At 37.1% G+C, this 20878-nt stretch overlaps 1 protein-coding gene across 7 annotated transcripts in view; it reads right to left on the bottom strand.

Moving 5' to 3' along the window:
- The window catches only part of ERC2 (ELKS/RAB6-interacting/CAST family member 2), a 985383-nt gene that overhangs the window by 522046 nt on the left and 442459 nt on the right, over positions 1–20878 (bottom strand). For all 7 annotated transcript variants that reach the window (XR_012380904.1, XR_012380905.1, XM_073901383.1 and 4 more), the window contains one exon: positions 5085–5222. Coding sequence is in view for 5 of the 7 variants with exons in the window: in XM_073901383.1 (XP_073757484.1) it covers positions 5085–5222 (138 nt within the window). In the remaining 2 variants the exon portion in view is untranslated. The remainder of the gene's footprint in view (positions 1–5084; positions 5223–20878) is intronic.

Genomic DNA, 20878 nt, shown 5'->3' on the forward strand with positions numbered 1-20878 from the left:
TTGGAATATTATGCAGCCATCAAAAGGAATGAGATCTTGCCATTTGCAACGACGTGGATGGAACTGGAGGGTGTTATGCTGAGTGAAATAAGTCAATCAGAGAAAGACATGTATCATATGACCTCACTGATATGAGGAATTCTTAGTCTCAGGAAACAAACTGAGGGTTGCTGGAGTGGTGGGGGGTGGGAGGGATGGGGTGGCTGGGTGATAGACAGTGGGGAGGGTATGTGCTATGGTGAGCGCTGTGAATTGTGCAAGACTGTTGAATCACAGATCTGTACTTCTGAAACAAATAATGCAACATATGTTAAGAAAAAAGAAAAAGAAGAAGACAGCAGGAGGGGAAGAATGAAGGGGAGTAAGTCGGAGGGGGAGACGAACCATGAGAGACGATGGACTCTGAAAAACAAACTGAGGGTTCTAGAGGGGAGGAGGGTGGGGGGATGGGTTAGCCTGGTGAGGGGTATTAAAGAGGGCACATTCTGCGTGGAGCACTGGGTGTTATGCACAAACAATGAATCATGGAACACTACATCAAGAACTAATGATGTAATGTATGGTGATTAACATAACAATAAAAAATTTTAAAAAAATACTGGTGCAACAACTACTCTTAAGGATCTCGATATTATCTTTTATATTCTTCTAAGTATGTAGCATGAGACAAGGCCTGATACATAATACAATGTAAAACAGTATGTGTTGCAGGGCAAAGTTGGTTTGAACACTTAGCCTGTGATTTAAGATCCCCCAGGGAAGCAACTGTTCTACCCCAAATGACAATAATTTATGTATCTAATGCTCTCAAGGAAAAAAAGAAGTATCATTATTGTTTTGCAATTAGTTAAAAACACTTTAAAATGAAGTATATTATTACAACAGTGGGGGTAGAAACAGAACAAATCAGTCTACTAATTGCCTACATTTGATTCTTCTTGATTCCAGTTATATTCCTATTTGACTCTGTCTGTGACACTGGTGAGTGGATGATTATGTCATCTACAAAAGAAGAAAATGGCCTCAGTGCACAAGAAATCTCTCAAGGGCTTTTAAAAATTTCAACAGCTGAATCCTTCCTGCCTTATGCCTACACTCATTGCAAAAGCATCACAACTGGTCACCTGGCCACCAGGCCCTCTCCAGGCCATCACTTCCACCACATGAGCTGTTGGAGTGACATTTTTTTTTTAAGTCCCAAACTGACTGTGTTGCCTCACTACTTGGAAACCTTCCCAGGAATCCGTCTAGCTGGATCACGTGGCCTTTATTTCCACTCGGCGCCCTTCATATGGTTTTACTGCATGTCCATCTTCCCAGCCTAGTTTTCCAAAAGGCAGCACTCAAATCCTGTGACTCTTTTAATTCAGGGCTGGGCAAACTGTCTGTCATACAGCAGGCAATTAAAGAAGCTGAAGGAAGGAATAAGAACTCAACTTAGGGACTGTCTTAGCTTCAAAGGAAGGGAAATGAAATTAAGTTTTATTTTATAAATAAATATGTTAACATCCAGAAGGTGTCAGAGTCATTTGGTGAGTAGGTTGATTCACTCTAAGCACTTGTACTATTGACTGGGCATTGATGACAAAAAAAATCAGCAAGCACTATAATGTTTTTAAGTGTTATTGATGATTCAATACTACAAAATATTTCTCCGTCAATCACAAAACTAATTTAACTGTCAGCCACACAGGGCCAGATGTCAAAAACATGTGTTAAAAGGCCCTAATATGCCATGATCTACTTGATTAACAACTAACTTGCAGAAATTCCAACAATGTGTTCTTGTTTTAGTCTTATTTGCATTGGCAAGTGTTTCTTGTGCACTCATCTGGCTCTGCACAGGTCTAATCTATTTGTGCTTTATCACTGAGCAGGAACTGAATTACAGCGGCCTCCAGCTCTGCTATCTGCCTTTCTCAACTGCTTATCTGCTATGTGGCTACAGCAAGGCTTGGCGAGACCAGCTTTATAAATACTGTGGGTTCTGTCTCTTGAGCTTCTGTGTGTCAATCCTAGAACTAAGTCATACTCAATCTTAACTTGCTATGTGGCATTATTTTTTGCACTGTGAATAAGTATATAAATTCTTAGAAACTAAAAGGAATAACACACTCCCCAGAAGGTCATAATTCAAGTAGAATGGTGAATAGTGCCTAATAGGTTCTATTCATCAGCCAAATGACAGCAAATAATTAGATGTTCTTATGAGTCCATGATTTTTAATCATTTTATTTTTTGTACCATATCTTTTTCCAGGGGATCTGTTCAATTAAATGTGATAAAACTGGAACTTGTGAGGGAACGGCCATTAAAAGGCGATTGGGATGCTGTCAAAAGTACAATTATCAGAAGGTTTGAGTTTCAGTCCCATTCCATCACCCGTGAGCTGAGTGGCCTTAGGATAGTCCAGGGGAGGCAACAAAGTCGCAACATAGGGCCAACTTAGACAAATTAGAAGTGGCTTCCTGGAGCACTGGGTTGAGAAGTTAGCATGCACCATGGTCTATCCATGACATCCACGTAGCACACAGAAATGGGGAATAGTGCTGCATCTGTCCAAAATTTTCATTTCTGGGCAAGTCATTTCACCTCACTAAGGCCATTTCCCATCTTTAAAATGGAAGAGCATAGGTTTGGTGTTTCTCAAAGTATGGTCATTTAATCACTTTCATCAGAATCACTGGGCATACTTTTAAAAATCACAGGTTCCTTGGCCCCACAGCAAAGCAACTGATTCAGCATCACTAGGAAATGGCACCCAGATGTTTGTATTTTAAGAAGCTCCCTAGATTATAAGATTATTTGGATACACACAAAAGTTTGATACTGGAGTAAATACTTAAAAGCAATCTATTATTCTTTGTCCCATGATGAAGAACCTTGCCGGTTCCTATCCAATGTTTCTGTCTGTGCTTTTCAAATACACTAACATTCTGATTTTGTCACCTTTTGAAAATTCCCTTCAAACAAATTGATCTGTGTTTACTTTTATTCTTCATTACTATGAAAGGCTAAAAGTCAGATGCAAATAAGGTTTGAAAACTAACAGCTCATAGGCCAAAGCTGGCCTACCTCACATTTGGCTTGAGCATAATACTTTAAAACCTGAACTTGAATGGTTTGAGGTAGGTCAAGGATTCTGCAGCTTGCCACAGTTGCCAGCAGTCCCTACTGCCTCACACCAAACCCACTTCCCTCATTTTTGTTCTCTGCCTGGCTCTTCAAGATATCTAACTACTCAACTCCTCATCTATTGCCTAATTCAGATTCCATGTGCCTGAGATTGTGGATCAGCAAACTGAATAATTATTATCAAGGTAGTTCCAAAGAGAATGGAACTTAGAGGTCAGCTAATTTAAATGGCATTTTGAAAATAATGTACTAAGAGAAGAGGCTTGCCCCACGTGATGCAACTCTCAAGTGGTGGCATGAGTATGAGGGGGGGCAGACTCCCACAGACCTCAACCTTCCTTCACAGTCATCCCCTCATTCTCAAAGGAAGTGCTTAAATAAAAGGAACAGCTTCAGATTTGGGGATTGTTTGGGGATTTAAACTAGAATAAATCAAATCTTAATAGGGCCAGGGGAAAAAAAATGATAAAATCCTGCCAAGAATCCATGACATGGAAAAATTATATGGTATATGTTTACTTCTGTAAAGTTGCAGAAAGAAATTGAGAGGTAGTAATGGAATGACATCATATCACTCAAAAACTGCAAACAGGATACATACTAATTAATAGTTTTTGAACCAACATTCCCTCATTCAAATTTTTACAAACAAAATTACTACATAGAGTTTTGGTAATAAATTCTTAAAAATTTAAAAAAAAGAGTATTTTCCCTGAAGAATCATCTTATTTATTCTTTTATGTTTTCAAGTAAAATCTTGTATCTTTATAATTTAATATTAAAGTTATAATGTTATAATTTCTATCTAGCCATAGAATTACAGCTCTTCCTTTTAGCATCTCTATTTTCTTATGTAGTGCAATGGTTCTCAGACTAGAGTAAACATCACAATGACTGGATGTTCACTCTAGGAACTTGCTAAAGTGCAGAATCCCAAGCCCTCTCAAAGTTCTGATTTACTAGGTATAGATGGTGCCTAATAATTCAGATTTTCAACAGGCACCTCCTGGTGATTCTGGCGTAGAAGTCAAAGAAGGCTTCTTTAAGATACATTGCTTAAAAAAAAAAAAATCTGTGGGCCATTTAATCTAATGCCTTCCATTCCACAAATCTGAGGTTCTGGGAAAGAGAGTTACTTGCCAAGGTCATCCAGTTAGTGGCAGGGCTGGGACTAGCTCCTTCCTCAGTCTCCTTCCACTTGACTTCATTACTACAGTTTATAGACTATGATAATGGGGAATACAGGAGACAGGCAGTCTAGCTCCCAAGTCCACATCCTTGACTACTGTGTAATGCAGCTTCTCAGGAAGCCGAACTCCCAGAAGAAGAGGAATTAAATCTGCAGAAAGTAAAGAACATTCTAGGCTAGGTAACAGTGTGTGCAAAGGGTCTGAGAAAGGAGGGAGCATGGCAGACTTGAAGATCTAGGCCAGCATAGCTAGAATACAGAGAATGAGGGAAGAGAGATGGGGGATGAGGCTGGGCAAGAAGGAAGGAAAGAAAAAAGAGGAAGGTAGAGGAAGGGAGGGAGGGAAGAAGAACAGGAAGGAGAAAGGGAAAGAGGGTGAGAGGATGGGAAGGAAAGAGGAGTAAAAAAGCAGGCAGAGAGGCAGCTGACCGGATGCAAGCCAGACCGGATGAAGGGGTGGAATGTGTGTGCCAGGTTAAGGATTTCAATTTTTATCATCCTAAGAACAGTAACAAGCTAGTGAAGGTTTTTAAGCAGGGCGAAATGTGATGTGATCAGGTGTGCATTTCAAGGCTCTCCTGGCTTATTTAATGTGCCAAGTATACTGAGGAGGGCTAACATGGGAGTGGGCGGTCCAGCTGGAACAGAGGGTAGTGTGAGCACATGGAGAAAAGCGGGCATATTTAAATGCATTTAGATCATCTCCTCCTCACCATGCTTCCCCAAATCCTGACACCCCCATTTTTCAGCCCAAGCTCACCTTTTCTGACAAAGCCTCTTCGAGTGTTGCTAGCGCAGTATCCGTATTACTGGAATCCGTCTGCAAGGACTTTACTCTGTCTTTCAGATTGGTTAGTTGTTTGTCTTTATCTCTAAGCTGTTCTTGCAAGTTTTCAATCTGAAAATAAAGATCACCATATTTAATGCATATCTTATTACAGATCCAAGGCCAAGATTCCTGAAGTGGACATGTTTTTAAAAAATAGACCCCAGGCTAAGGACATTGTCAGCATTGAGGTTACACTGACTTAGAATCAAGGCCATTTTGATAAGACCTCATCTTTCCCTGTAATTCAACTTTGTATTTAAATGGAGGTAGTCTGCTCAATAGAGATGAGCAGACTACCTCCTTCCATACTGATGGAAGCCCTTCAGACATGTAAGCATTGCTACTTCTACCTATTTCTGTCCTTCCAACCAGATTAGTCCACAATCTAATCTTCGTACAGTGAATCAGAGAAATGCATATGCAGGATTTTTTCATTCAATGAAAAGACATGTGTTGGGTGCCCATTCTGCATTAAGCACCATATCAATATATGGCAGAACCTATGTAGTCATTCACTCACTCCTTTATTCCGTATTAAACTTCGTGATATGCCAAATGTTGTCAAGTGGCTGTTTCAAAGTAACCACATGAAAAGCCAAGTAGGTTATCATCAGTAGACTGTTAATGGGAAGAACTTGTGATATAAATCAAATGTAACAAGTACTAAACACTCCATTTGGCAACTAAGTCATGTGCTGGCAACCAACCAGCCACTTTTATCCACTATCTGCAGCCTGAAATAAACACGCCAAAAAGCTGATTATAACGCCTGCCCATGAGCAGCAGCAAGGACCTTTCCCGGGCATTGCATAAATTATCATTCATGTTTTTATTCTCTGCTTTCAAACCATGTATTTCTTATCTCAGGATTAAAAAAAGCCCACTGTACAAACAATTTATTCATATTAAGGGTTTTAAAGTGACAAGTAAAAAAAGCAGTACAACTCTAAGATAAGTCCATTCAAAATATTTGTATTCTGCACCCAGGCTTTCGCAGGAAATCATTCCAAATGCATGTTTAACAATGTGTGACTTAAACAAATTTTTGGATTATTTGATTCATTTAGCATAAATCTGGAATGCAACACAAATAATGACAGCAGTCAAAGCAACAACGAGAGGAGAAGAGGGTGACAGTGGAGGTGACAGTGGTAACAGCAGGAAAATAGCTCTGAATGCAAAAACAAAGACCCTGCTGACCCTCGACTGGCAGGACATGGGACTTGGCTAATTTTTCCAATGGCTACAAGGGATTTGAACTAATAGAGATGGACTTTCTCCCTTTCCTTCCTTCCTTCCTTCTTTCCTTCCTTCCTTCCTTCCTTCCTTCCTTCCTTCCTTCCTTCCTTCTCCCTTCCTTCTTCCTTCTTTCCTTTCTTTTTCCCACCAATGCCTCTTTTTAATAAGACATGTTTTCTGCCTTGAGACAGACATCCTGGAACTCAAGTTATAGTCAAATAATTAGGCTTCTCCTTCATCAAAAATGCAGTGTATTCCTGCCCACCTACCACTGTGAGAATTCACTGTACCTCCATGGAAAACACAGGAATTCAAAAGGCATAATCATCTGCAGTCAAAACAAAGGTTTTCTCCATTCCAGACAAGTGTTCCTGTGGTTACACAACACCATAAATAAATAGATGGCTGAACAAGAATATGGATGGTTACATATCAGAATGATACTCATTATATAAAAGAAGCCAACAGCTGAGAGGACTGAGAGAGCACACAAGAGAGTGTGTGCTATTGTGAGTATACCCACACCCATGGATACATATGTGTACACGAATATGTGTAAATCCCTGGTGGTTCCAAGCAAACTGATTAGGCCTCCCTGTCACCCTGGGAGACAGTGCCCTGGACAGGACAGAGGATACGTTCTCTCAGGGCATCAGCCCTGGGGCAGTGATAGGAACTGATTTCAAGGGACTTTGGGCACTGGAAACAGAGGCTAAAGAAGACTGACCAGGAGCCTGTGAGAGACTCCTTGGGGCCTCCCCAAATCACCGAGAGGACTGAAGAAGTTTAGGGCCAGGGTTCTACCAGTATGCAGGTAATATAACACTTGGTATTTTCTGGTTTTCTGATAGTTGCCATCCTAATGGGTATGAGATGGTGTTCCCTTATAGTTTTGATTTTAATTTCCCTCATGACTAATGATGTTGAGTGATCTTTTCATGTGCTTACTAGCCATCTGTATATCTTCTTTTCTTTTCTTTTCTTTTCTTGTTATGTTAATAACCACCCCAAAACTGCTAGAACTCATACAGGAATTCAGTAAAGTGGCAGGATATAAAATCAATGCACAGAAATCAGTGGCATTCCCATACACCAATAACAAGACAGAAGAAAGAGAAATTAAGGAGTTGATCCCATTTACAACTGCACCCAAAACCATAAGATACCTAAGAATAAATCTAACCAAAGAGGCAAAGAATCCGTACTCAGAAAACTATTAAAATACTCATGAAAGAAACTGAGAAAGACACAAAGAAATGGAAAAACGTTCCATGCTCATGGATTGGAAGAACAAATATTGTGAAGATGTCAATGCTACCTAGAGCAATCTACACATTTAATGCAATCCCTATCAAAATACCATCCACTTTTTTCAAAGAAATGGAACAAATAATCCTAAAATTTGTATGGAACCAGAAAAGACCCTGAATAGACAGAGGAATATTGAAAAAGAAAAACAAAGCTGGTAGCATCACAATTCCAGACTTCAAGCTCTATTACAAAGCTGTAATCATCTGTATATCTTCTTGAGAGAAAGGCCTATTCAAGCCATTTGCCCATTTTTGAATCACATTGTTTGATTTGTTGTTGTTGTTGAGCTTTAGGAATTCTTTATATATTCTGCATATTAATTGCTTGTCACATACAATTTATAAATATTTTCTACAATTCTGTGGCTTGCCTTTTTACTCTGCTGATACTCTTTTGATGTGTAAATTCCCCCATTAATACTGCTTTCTCTACATTCCATAAGTTTTGGTACATTTCACTTCTTTTGTTTTCATTCACCTTTAAGTATTTTTTCATTTCTTTTGTGATTTGTTTTGATCCATTCATTTTTTAAAAGTGTGTCGTTTAATTTCCATAAATTTGCAAAATTTCCAGTTTTTCTGTTACTTATTTCTAACTTCATCCTTTTGTGGTTAGAGAAGATACTTTCTATGATATCCATCTTTTTTTTTTTAAGATTTTATTTATTTGACAGAGAGAGACACAGTGAGAGAGGGAACACAAGCAGGGGGAGTAGGAGAGGAAGAAGCAGGCTTCCCCGCGGAGCAGGGAGCCCAATGTGGGGCTCGATCCCAGGACCCTGGGATCATGACCTGAGCTGAAGGCAGACACTTAATGACTGAGCCACCCAGGCGCCCCTCTATGATATCCATCTTTTAAAATCTATTGAGACATAATGTGTGGGTTATCATATGGTCTAGCCTGGGGAATGTTCCATGTGCACTTAAGAAGAATGCACATGCTCTTATTGTTGGATAGAGTGTTCTGAATATGTCTGTTAGATCTTATTGATTTATTTTGTTGTTTAAATCCTCTATTGCCCTACTTATCTTCTCTCTGATTATTTTATCACTGAGAGTGGAGTGCAGACATATCCAACTATTATTGCAAAACTATCTGATTCCTCTTTCAGTTCTGTCAGTTTTTGCTTCACATATTTTGATGGTATGGCATTACGTTCATAAATGCCTGTAATTGTCATATCTTCTAGTATTGAAACTTTCATTAATTTGTAAGGCCTTTATTTGTCTATTGTAAACTTTTCTGACTTAAAGTCTGTTTTGTCTCTTTCGGTTATTCCTTGCATTGAACGTATTTCTCCATCCTTTCACTTTCAATCTATTTGTGTCTTTGGATCTAAAGTGAATCTCTTATAAATAGCGTATAGTTGGATCATGGTGCGGGTGGTGGGGAGGGGTTGTTTGTTTTCTTGTTCTTAGTGCACTCTGCCAATCTCTGTCTTCAATTAGAGTTTAATCCATTTACATTTAAAGTAATTACTGAAAAGGAGAAACTTATATCTGTCATTTTGCTATTTATTTCTGTATACCTTATAATGTTTTTGTTCCTCATTTCCTGTGTTACTATCTTCTTTTGTACTTAGTTGATTTTTTGTAGTGAAATGATTAAATTCTATATTCATTTTTTGTGTGTGTGTATATTCTACAGCTATTTTCTTTGTGGTTAACATGGGGATTACTTGTAACATCCTAAATTTGTAACACTTAATTTTAACACTTTGAATTTATACCAGCTTAGCTTCAATAACATACAAAAATTCTGCTCTTTTACAGCTCCATCTCCACTCCTTTCGGTTGCTGATGTCATAAAATTCTATCTTTATACACTGTGAGTTCCCAAACACAAGTAATAATTCTTTTAAATGCATTAGCCTCTTACCTAATGTAGAAAATGAAACATGGAGTTACAAACCAAAGTTACAATAATACTAGTTTTTAGACTAATAATTTTTGTAAATATATTAGTCTCTTAGGTCATGTAGAAAACAGAAAATGGAATTACAAACCATTATTACAATAATACTAGCTTTTATAATTGCCTGCATACTTACCTTTATTGAACTATTTATTTCTTCACATGGCTTTGGGTTACCATCTAGTGTCTTTTCATTTCACCCTACATGACTCCTTTAAGCATTTCTTGTAGCACATCTCTAGTGGTAACAAACTTCTAAGCTTTTTTTATCTGGGATTATCTTAATTTTTCCCTCACTCTTTTGTTTTTTTATTTAAATTCAATTTAGTGTAATAATACATATAGTGTATTATTAGTTTCAGGGGTAGAATTTAGTGATTCATCAGTTGCATATAACATCCAGTGCTCACTACATCAAGTGCCCTCCTTAATGCCCATCACCTAATTACCCCATCACCCCAAACAACCCCCTCCAGATACCTTCAGTTTGTTTCCTATAGGTAAGAGCCTTTTATGGTTTGCCTTCCTCTTGAATAGTTTTGCTGGATATAGCGTTCTTGGTTGACAGAAGTTTCTGTTTTTGTTTTTTCTTTTAGCACTTTGATTATATCTACCCATTGCCTTCTGACCACCAAAGTTTCTGATTAGAAGTCTGCTTATAATCTTAATTAGGGTCCCTTGTAAATGACAAGTCACTTCTCTCTTGATGTTTTCGAGTGTATCTCTTTGTCTCTAGATTTCAAAAGTTTGGTTATAATGGGTCTTGGTGTGGGTCTCTTTGAATTTATCTTTCTGGATGCTTATTGAGCTTCCTGGATGTTATATTCATGTCCTTAATCAAATTTGGAAAGTATCAACCATTATTTCTTCAAATATTCTCTTTGCCTCTTTCTCTCTCTTCTCTTTCTGGGACTCTCTTAATATGTGTGTTGGTCCATTGTCATGATGTCCCACAGGCCTCTCAGGTTCTGTTTACTTTTCTTCAATCTTATTTATTTTTGTTTCAAGTTCATTCATTCTTTCTTCTGGCTTCTCAAAGTTGCCTTTCAATCCTTCTAGTGAATTTTTCCTTTCAGTTATTGTACTTTTCAGCTCCAGAATTTCCTTTTGCTTTCTTTTGAGTTTTCTATCTTTTTATTGATATTTCCATTTTGCTCATACATTATTTTCTTTACTTCCCACGCATCTCCCTTTTGTTCTTTGAGCACCTTTAAGAGTGTTGTTTTAAAATCTTTGTCTAGTAGATCTGTCATCAAGTCTTCTCAGGGCCAGTTTCTGTCGATTTTTTTTTCCTTTGATTAGACCATACTTTACTACTTTCTGTATGACTTGTGATTTTTGATGTTGAACACTGGATGTGGTAACTCTGGAAATCAGATTCTCCCCATTTCCCAAGGTTTGTTGGGGTTTTTTTGTTTTTGTTTTTTGTTTTGTTTTGTTTTGTTTTTTACTGTTTTTATTGTTTGGGGTTTGTTGTCGTTGTTGTTGTTATTGTCGTTGATTTTGTAGGCTATCTCTGCGCCAAAGATCAGTCTGAGGTATAAATATATAAGGTCTTTTTAAGTCTTTTCTGAGCCCATGTCTTTTCCCAGGTATGCGTCATCATTTTCTAATTTTCCTTATATCTTCAGTTGCTCATGAATGTCCTAATTTTCAATGTATGGCTCTCAAAAGAGAAAACAAATGAGGAGGAAAAGAACTGCAGTCCTTTAAGTCCCCTGCAAGTCAGTTCAGCAGAGAAGGGGCTTGCACCAATGTGGAGAGGGGCAACCACAATGGCTGCTGACTCTGACTGCACCTCTGAGATCAGAAGCAACAATCAATGATCAGAACACAGATCCTTGATATTTGGAAGGTGGGTTTCTTTTTGCTCACTCTGGCTCCTTCAAGCTGTGTATAGGCTGCTCAAGGCACACATGTTCAGCTGCCTGCCACTTGGCTAAAGGGTGGGAAATGGTTAGCTTCCACTGTGTTAAGAGATAATATTGACCAAAATTAATGGTGTTTTACGATCTAAGCCTTCCCCTGGAAGTTGCAACCCTTCAATAGACTCCAAAGTTCCAAAATAGTTACATCAGACAAATTCTGACGGTGCAATCATTGTCTAGATGGAGAGACAAATTCCTGGTGCCTCCAACTCCTCCATCTTCCCAGAATCCTCCTCCAGAAATACCCTTTACATAACACCAAGGAAAAGGCAAAACTGGTTGCTGGTATAGGATCCTCTAAACCATGGATTTAAATAGAAAGATTTAGGGGCACCTGGGTGGCTCAGTCAGTTAAGTGTCTGCCTTTGGCTCAGGTCATGACCCCAGGGTCCTGGGATCAAGCCCCACATTGGGCTTCCCTGCTCAATGGGGACTCTGCTTCTCCCTCTGCCTCTGTCCCTCCCCCTGCTTGTGTGCTCTCTTGCTCTTGCTCTCTCTCTCAAATAAATAAATAAAATATTTTTAAAAATAAAATAAATAAAAAGATTTAAATCAACCCATTGTATTGGGTTTCTATTACTGCATGAAATATTAGCACAAACTTTGCAGGTTAAAACAACATGAATTTATTGCCCCACAATCTGTAAATCAGAAGTCCAAGCATGATGTAATTGGTTTCTCTGCCTATGGTCTCAGAAAGCTGATATCAAAAGATCAGTCAGGCTGAGCTCTCATCTGAAACTTGGGGTCCTCTTTCAAGATCATTCAAGTTGTTGGCATCATTCAGTTCATTGCTGGCTATTGGCTAGCAGTTGCTCTCAGCAACTAGAACCTATTTTAGGTCCTTGCGACATGACCCTCTCCATCTTCAAAACTAGCAACAGAGCACTTCTTACATGTCAAATTCCCTCCTCCTTGCTTTGAATTTTTCTGACTTTTCTGTCTCTGACCTCTAGACTCAGATTTACAATGCTCACGTGATTAGTTCAAGCCCACCCAGATAATCTCCCTTTTGGTTAACTCAAGGTCAACTGAATAGCAACCTTAATTACATCTGCAAATTCCCTTTTGCATAAAATGTAATCCAAACATTGACATAACACCAGGGAGCCCATGTCATGAGGGCCATCCTAGAATTCTGGATACTATACCCATATATTTCATCTATAATAAAAACATAATAGTCTTTTAAAAGATTCCTTAAACAAAGAATTCTGCAAGAGAAATTTATCCAGATCTGAAGAATTAATTGTAATGGGATGTGTGACATTTTAACATGGCATTTCTGATGCAGCCATTTTTACATGGCCTAAAGTTAAAATAAAAATAAACTTTTTAAGCTTATAAAATAGGTACTGTAAGTACCAGACCTCTTCACTACAAGCCAGGCATTGTTCTAAATACTTGGGTTTTTTTTAACATTTTATAATGAGATAATTGAAATTTCCATGCAGTTGTAGGAAATAGTATAAAGAGATCCCTTACACTTGTCACCCAGTTTCCTCTAGTAGTAAAAACTAGCATAACTATAGCACAGTATCACAACTTAGAAACTAATGTTCATACAACCCATTGATCTTATTCAGTTATCACCATTTTTATATGCATTCATTGGTGTGTGTGTATGTGTGTGTGTGTGTGTGTGTGTGTGTGTTTGTCTGCATCTGTCTGTATTTAGTTCTATGCAATTGTATCACGTGTATAAAATCATGTGACCACCACCAAAGTCAGGATACAGAACAATTCCATCCCCCAAAAGATCCCTTGTGTTGTCCTTTTATAATTGTACCCACTTACCTCTGTCTCTGTCCCCATCTCTAACCCCTGGCAACAATGAATCAGTCCTCCATTCTACAACCTTATCATTTCATAAATGTTACACAAACGTAGGCACACGGTATATAACAACCTTTGGCATTGGTTTGTTTGTTTGTTTTTTCCACTCAGCATAATTCTCTGGAAGCCCATCCAAATTGTTATGTCTATCAATAATTTGTTCTCTTTTATTACTAAGTAGTAGTCCATGGTAATGGATATACCAGCCTGTTTAACCATTTACCTGTTAAAGGATATTTGGGTTGTTTCTGGTTTGGGGCTATTACAAATAGGCTACTATGAACATTCATGTGCAAGTTTTTTCTATGAACATAAGTTTTCATTTCTATGAGATAAATACCACCACAGTAAAATTTCTGGGTCATGGGACTTGCAATTTAGCTGTATAAGATGCCAAACTATTTTCCAGAGTGGCTGTACCATTTTAAATTCCCACCAGCAATATAGGAACGATCTAGTTTTCCTAGATTCCCACACACTTTGGGTGTTATCATTACTTTTTGTTTTAGTAAATCTGATAGACATCTCATTGTAGTTTTATTTTGCATTTCCCTCATGGTTAATGACTTTGAACATCTTTTCATGTGCTTATTTGCCATCTGTACATCCTCTTCAGTAAATATTCATGCCTTTCAGCCATTTTGTAATTGGATTGTTTTGGTTTGATTTTACTGTTGACTTTTCAGAGTTCTTTAAGAGTACTCTAGATACCAATCCCTTTAATATGGTTTACAATTATTTTCTCCCAGTCTGTGTCTTTTCTTTTCATCCTCTTAACAGGATGTTTCACAGAGCAGAAAGTCCAACCTAGAGATCATGCTTTTAATGTCAATTCTATGAAATCATCACTCAGCCTTAGATTCTGAAGATTTTATCCTATAGTTTTTCTAATACATTTATAGGCTCATATTTTACATTTAAGTCCATGGTTTACTTTGAGTTAATTTTTTGTATAAGATGTGAGGTTTAGGTCAATGTTCATTTTTATTGCCTATAGATGTCCAGTTGATCAAACACCATTTATTTAAAAAAAAAAAGCTGTTCTTCCTCCATTGAAATGTCTTTGCACCATTGTAAAATATCAATTAGGCATATCTGTGTGGGTATATATCTGGATTCTCTATTCTGTTCCACTCACCTATCTTTCTAACACTCCAATAATAGGAGATTGTCTTGATTACATCAGTTATATAGTAAGGGTTAATATCACCTTTTTTTTTCAAGAATGTTTTAAGTTAATCTAAGGCTTGTGCATTTCCATAAAAAAATTATAATAAGCCTGTGTATATTCACCAAAAACCCTTGGGGTTTTGAAAGGAATTTCATTAAACTTATAGCTCAATTTGGGGAGAAGTGACACCTTTAATATGTTGAGTTTTCCAAACCATGAATACAGTATATCAATTTGGTTAGGTCCTCTTTGATTTTTTTCATTAACATTTTATAAATTTCAGCATACAGATCCTGTACATGTTTTGGTAAATTTATTTCTAAGTATTTCATTTTCTTTGGAGTTATTATAAATGAAATTCTGTTTTTAATTTCAGTTTCCACATATTCATTTTAGCATATAGAAATGTAATTAATTTTTGTGTGTTGATCTTATATCCTGAGATTTTACTGAACTTATTTTATGAACTCACTAGGAGGTTTTTTTTTTGGTTTTTTTTTCTTTTTAAAGATACTTTGTGATTTTGTATATGGACAATCACGTCATCTGCAAAAAAGGATGGTTTTATTTTTCAATTTATTTTCTTATCACAGTGGTGAGAATTTCAGAGTACTATGTTACATCCTTGCCTTTTACCTGAATTTAAGGGAAATATATTCAGTCTTAGTAGTGAAAGACAGATGTTGGCTGCAGAATTTTTGTATATGTTCCTTACCAAGTTGAGATGGTTCTCCTCTACTCCTAACTTGCCTAGACTTTTTAATCATAAATGAGTGTTGACTTTTATAAAATGCTTTTCTATGTAAATAATATGATCACATTTTTCTTCTTTATTCTGTTCATATGGTGGATTACAATGATTGATTTTTAAATGTTAAACCAGCCTTGCATACCTGAAATAAATCCCACTTAGTCATGATATATTATTTTTATAAAATTTTGCATTTTATTTTCTAATATTTTGTTGAGGGTTTTTTATTTAAGTTCATGAGACATGGTGGTCTGTGGTTTTGGTTTTGGGGGATTTTGCATTTGTTTTTGTTTTTTTATTGTATTTTTCTGTTTTGAGTATCAAGGTCATACTAGCTTCATAAATCAGTTGAAAAATATTCTTTCTTCCCTTTTCAGGAAGAAATTGAGTATAATTGGTGTTAATTCTTTAACTGTTTGGTAAAATTCTCCAGTGAAACTATCTGGGTCTGGAAATATCTCTTGTGGGAGCTTTTAAATTAAAAGTTCCATTTATCTAATGGTTATAAGATTATTCAGGTTATGTATTTCATCTTGGTTAAGTTTTGACAGTTTGAGGTTTTTGAGGAATTGGACCATTTCTATTAAGATGTCAAATTTATGAGTATAAAGTTGTTTGTAATAGTCCTCTATCAACCCTTTTTTAAAGGTTTATTTATTTATTTTAAAGAGAAAGAGAGCACACATGCAGGTAAGTTGGGGGGAGGGGCAGAGCAAGCAGACTTCCCACTGAGCATGGAGCACAATGCAGGGCTCCATCTCAGGACCCATGAGATCATGACTTGAGCCAAAATCAGAAGTCAGATGCTTAACCAACTGAGCCACCCAGACACTCCCCTCCTCTATCAACTTTTTAATGACTACACAATCTGTAATGATATTTCTTGCTTCATTTCTGATATTGATGATTTTCATCTTCTTTCTTTTATCTTTATCAGTATTGCTGGATTTTATTGATTTTCTCTATTGTTTCCATGTTTTCAATTTTATTGATTTTTGCTCTACTATTATTCTTCCTTATACTTGCTTTGGGTTTATTTTGTTCTTCTTTTTCTGGTTTATTGAGGTAGAAAATTTGATTATTCATTTGCAACATTTCTTCTTTTCTAATGTTAACCATTTGGTGCTATAAATTTCCCTCGCAGCACTGCATTAGCTGCATCCCACAAATTTTGGTATGTTGTATTTTCATTTTCATTCAGCTATATGTATATTTTTCCTTTCTGACTTCATCTTTGAGGCATGGATTATTATTCACTTAGAATCTTTGTGTTTTTTTAAGATTTTTGCATTTTTAAGTAATCTCTACACCCAACGTGGGGCTCAAACCCACAACCCCAAGATCAAGAGTCACACAATTTACCAACTGAGCCAAACAGGCACCCCTACTTAGCATCTTTGAACCATGGATTACTTGTAGATTTTCATATCCTTCTATTATTGAATTCTAGTTTGATTCCATTATGGTCATAGAACATACTGTATGAATTCAATTATTTTAAATATGTTCAGGTTTGTTTTACAACCCTGAATATGCTCTATCTTAATGAATGTTACATGGACACTTGAAAAAAATGTATAGCTCATAATTGTTGGGTAGAGTGTTCTACAAATGTTAATTAGCTCTTGCTAGTTAATAGAGTTATTCAGTTCATCTGTTTCTTTGATAATTTTCTGTATTTAATTCTATCAATTGCTGATAGTGAGGTGTGGAGGTCCCTAGCTATAATCGTGAATTTGTCTATTTCTCTTTTCAGTTCTATCAGTTTTTATTTCATATATTTTTTTGGTGCATACACATTGAGGATCACCATGTCTTCTTGGTGGATTACTTCTTTTATTATATAATGTCTCCTATTGTTCCTACTAATTTTCTTTCCTCTGAAGTCTACCTAATCTGATATTAATGGAGCCATTTCTCCTTTGTAAAAATTAATGTTAGGAGCACCTGGGTAGCTCAGTCGGTTAAGTGTCCAACTCTTGATTTTGGCTCAGGTCATGATGTAAGATTTAGCACTGTGTTGGGTTCCATGCTAGGCATGCAGCCTGCTTAAGATTCTCTCTCTCCCTCTACCTTTGCCCCTCCACCCAACACTCTCTCTCTTGCTCTCCCTAAAAAAAACAAATAAGTTAATATGATATATCTTTTTCCATTCTTTTATTTTCAACCTACAATGTCATTGTGTTTGAAGTGAATTTCTTATAGACAGCATATAATTATTCATGGGTTTGGGGTTTTTTTGTTTGTTTGTTTGGGGTTCTTTTGGATCCACTTGGATAACCTCTTTTAATTGGTATATTTTGGCCATTTACATAAAATAATTATTGATGCATTAGGGCTTAAGCCTGCCATTTTATTATTGGTTTTATGTTCATTTCCTCCATTTCTTTTTTGCCTTCCTGAAGGTTAATGGATAAATTTTTAGGATTCCATCTTCATTTACTCATACTATTTTTGAGTATACAGTTTTGCATATTTTCTTAGCAATTGCTGTATGTGGTACAATTTACATATGAAACATGTCATAACCTATTGATATAAATGTTTTACCACTTCAAGTGGAGTACCAAAATCGCACTTAAGGTCCTTTTACCTTCCTCATCTTTTAAATCCAATTGTCTCATTATTTCCTCTACATACACTGAGCACCCCAACAGATATTGCTATAATTTTTGCTTCAACTATCAAATATGATTTTTTAAAATTATAAGGATGAAGATAGTTTAAAATGTTTATCCATATTTTTTCCATTCCACTCTTCTTTCTTCTTTTCTGAAGTTCAAATCCTGCTGTTATCATTTCCTTGATGTTTAGAGAGAGTTTCCTTTAACCATTGTTCAAGGGTAGATGGGCTAGTGACAAATACTCTTGGTTTTCCTTTGTCTAAAAATGCCTTTATTTCCCTCTTCATTCCCAAAGGATAGTTTCACCAGATAGAGAATTTATGACTGGCAGTTTTCTTCTTTCTGTACTTGAATAATATGCCAATTCTGTCTGGCCTCCATGGTTTCAGATGAAAAATACAGTCATTTGAATTGGTATCCACCCCACCCCACCCCCAGTAAATATTGAGTACTTTCTCTCTGGTTGCTCTAAGACGTTTTTTCTTTGTCTTAGTTTTTAGAGGTTTAATTGTGATGTGTCTTTGGGCTTATCCCATTTGGGGTTCACTCATCTTTTTAAATCTGTAGGTTTATATCTTTTGCCAAATTTGGTAAGTTTACAGCTATTACTTCCTCAAATATTTATTTAGCCCCATATTCTTTCTCATCTCTTTCTGGGGCTCTGATGATATGTTACATCTTTTGTTATAGAACCACAGTTCCCTGAGCTCTGTTCATTTATTTTCCAGTCTAGTTTTCCTCTGTTGTTCAGATTAAGTTCTATTGATCTGTCCTCAAGTTCACAGACTATCTTCTGTCATTTCCACTCTATTATGGAATCCTTCCAGTAAGGCTCTCTATATTTTCATAGGAATTTGTAATTACTTGTTCAATCAATTTTATGATAATTGCTTTAAAATTTTTGTCAGATAATTCTAATATTTGATTCATCTTTGTGTTGGCATTAGTTGTCTTCTCTCATTCAAATTGTGACTTTTCTGGTTCTTGGTATGACAAGTAATATTCTATTATATCCTGGACATTTTGAATATATGTTAGAAGATTTGTTTTGTTTTCCTTTTTATATCTTCTATTATAGCAAGCAGTCACCTTGTTTCAGTTTAGCATGTGGGTTCTGGCTGACCTCTGTGGTTTGCTGACATTGCTGCTAGGGACAGGGCAGTTCACTGCTACCAGGGCCTTGGGGGCTGGGAATAGGTTGACCTGCCCTTACTCCACTGATGAAACTGCTGTGGGCAGCTTGAGCCTGCCACTGGTGGCAGGTGTGAGATGGGGAATGTGTTGGTTCAGCGGACTCTGCTAGCAATGCTATTATGGGCAGACTGGGCCAGAGCTAAGTCCCAGCTGGGCTTCCCTTTCCCAGTCCTTTGGCCAGAGAGAACAGGCATTTCCTTCTTCTCTTCATCCCTTCCTCCCTCTTTCATTCCAATCTCTCTCTCTTCCTTCATCCTTCCTTCTTTTCATCTATTTTGTCTTGGCAGTTCAGGGTTATAGGGCTCTCCACATCCCAGGCAGGGATATATGAAGAATAAGAACAAAACCCAGGGAACTCATCATGGTGTTCTTCAATTCCTGAGGCCCCTACCCAATCCTCCTTCTTCTTCCCCAACTTTCAGGGTTCTTTTATGATTGTCTGTTGAATTATTTCCAGACAATCTAAATTAAGTTGTATTTAGAGAGAAGGAGAAGGGAAATGTGAGTTTATGCTATCTTGTCCCAAAACTGGAAGCTAACAAACACTTTTTAGAAAGGGATTGTTTAATTTGCTCTTCAAAATCCCATCATGGATTTAAAATGAAAAGAAGCAAACAAATTTGTTAAGGTAATGAAAAGAAGCAAACAAACTTGTTAAGGTGACCCAAACAACTAGTGGTGAAGGGGAAATTCATATTCAAACTGTCCAACTCGGGCCCCAGCCCTGCTTCTGCCTCCCCATGGCTACCCCAAAAGCCTTTAGAACAGTAACTCTCAGCCCCCTTCCTGCACTGTGACACCTAGGGATCGGTTCCGACCAAATGATAGACGGAAGGGAGCCAGAAGCTGGCTGGGTAGTTGATGAGTCTCCAAACCTGACTCCTCCATTTGAGATTCATTCCCAAGTGGCATGAAGCTACACAGCAAGTAAATTCAAACAAACTCAAACAAACTCACTGTGTTGGTAAATACTCTCTTGGCCAAAATGCCAAACACAAAGTGAAGAAAAGGATTCACATGATACCGTTAACAAATACATTTTTTTATCATGGAGCTCGCACACAGTAGGTCCTCAGTAAATAATTCTTGACTGTAACAAAAATGAACCAGCCCTTTAAATACTGGATGAGGCTTGGCTCAAACTACCTCCCACTAGACAGTGTTTCTGAGAACAAACAACCATATTATGACACCCTGTGGAATATTTGAGATACTGCATGCTGCAATTCTACCACAGTCCAAATTCAAATGGACAGAGGCAAAGCAGGAAAGAAAACAGCTCCCCAAAATGCATAATCAATATTAAAGGTCTAGAATGCTTTTTAATCATCAGCAGTCTGACCCCAAAGGATAAGCACTCTAAAATAAAAGTGCCTGCTTCCCATGCTTGGTGCTTATCTGAATTCCAGAGCACTTATATGATTTCCTTTCCTTTAAAACTAATTTTAAAATGTGATCCAAACCCTAACCAAGACAGCATGTTCCCAAATAGTATGGAATTTTGTGTAATTTTTCCTTTAGACATAAAATGAATAGGCAGCAAATTTAAAACATCCCCAAATTGTTCTAAAATGGAACATCCAGAAACTGTCCAATGATAAAATGACAGGCAAGGTCCAAGGGAGCGTCTAGAAATTCTCATGATGTAAAAATATTAATAAATGATCACTATGGACAAGATCTCGATGGTTTGCTGATCATGGCTAAATCTACTGAGAGGATTGCAGGGTGGTTAAGAGGTCTGGAGCCTTCTAAAC

Source organism: Callorhinus ursinus, unplaced genomic scaffold (genome assembly GCF_003265705.2).
Source record: "Callorhinus ursinus isolate GAN/ISIS: 27379988/994484 unplaced genomic scaffold, GSC_fseal_2.0 scaffold15, whole genome shotgun sequence".
Lineage (NCBI taxonomy): Eukaryota > Metazoa > Chordata > Mammalia > Carnivora > Otariidae > Callorhinus > Callorhinus ursinus.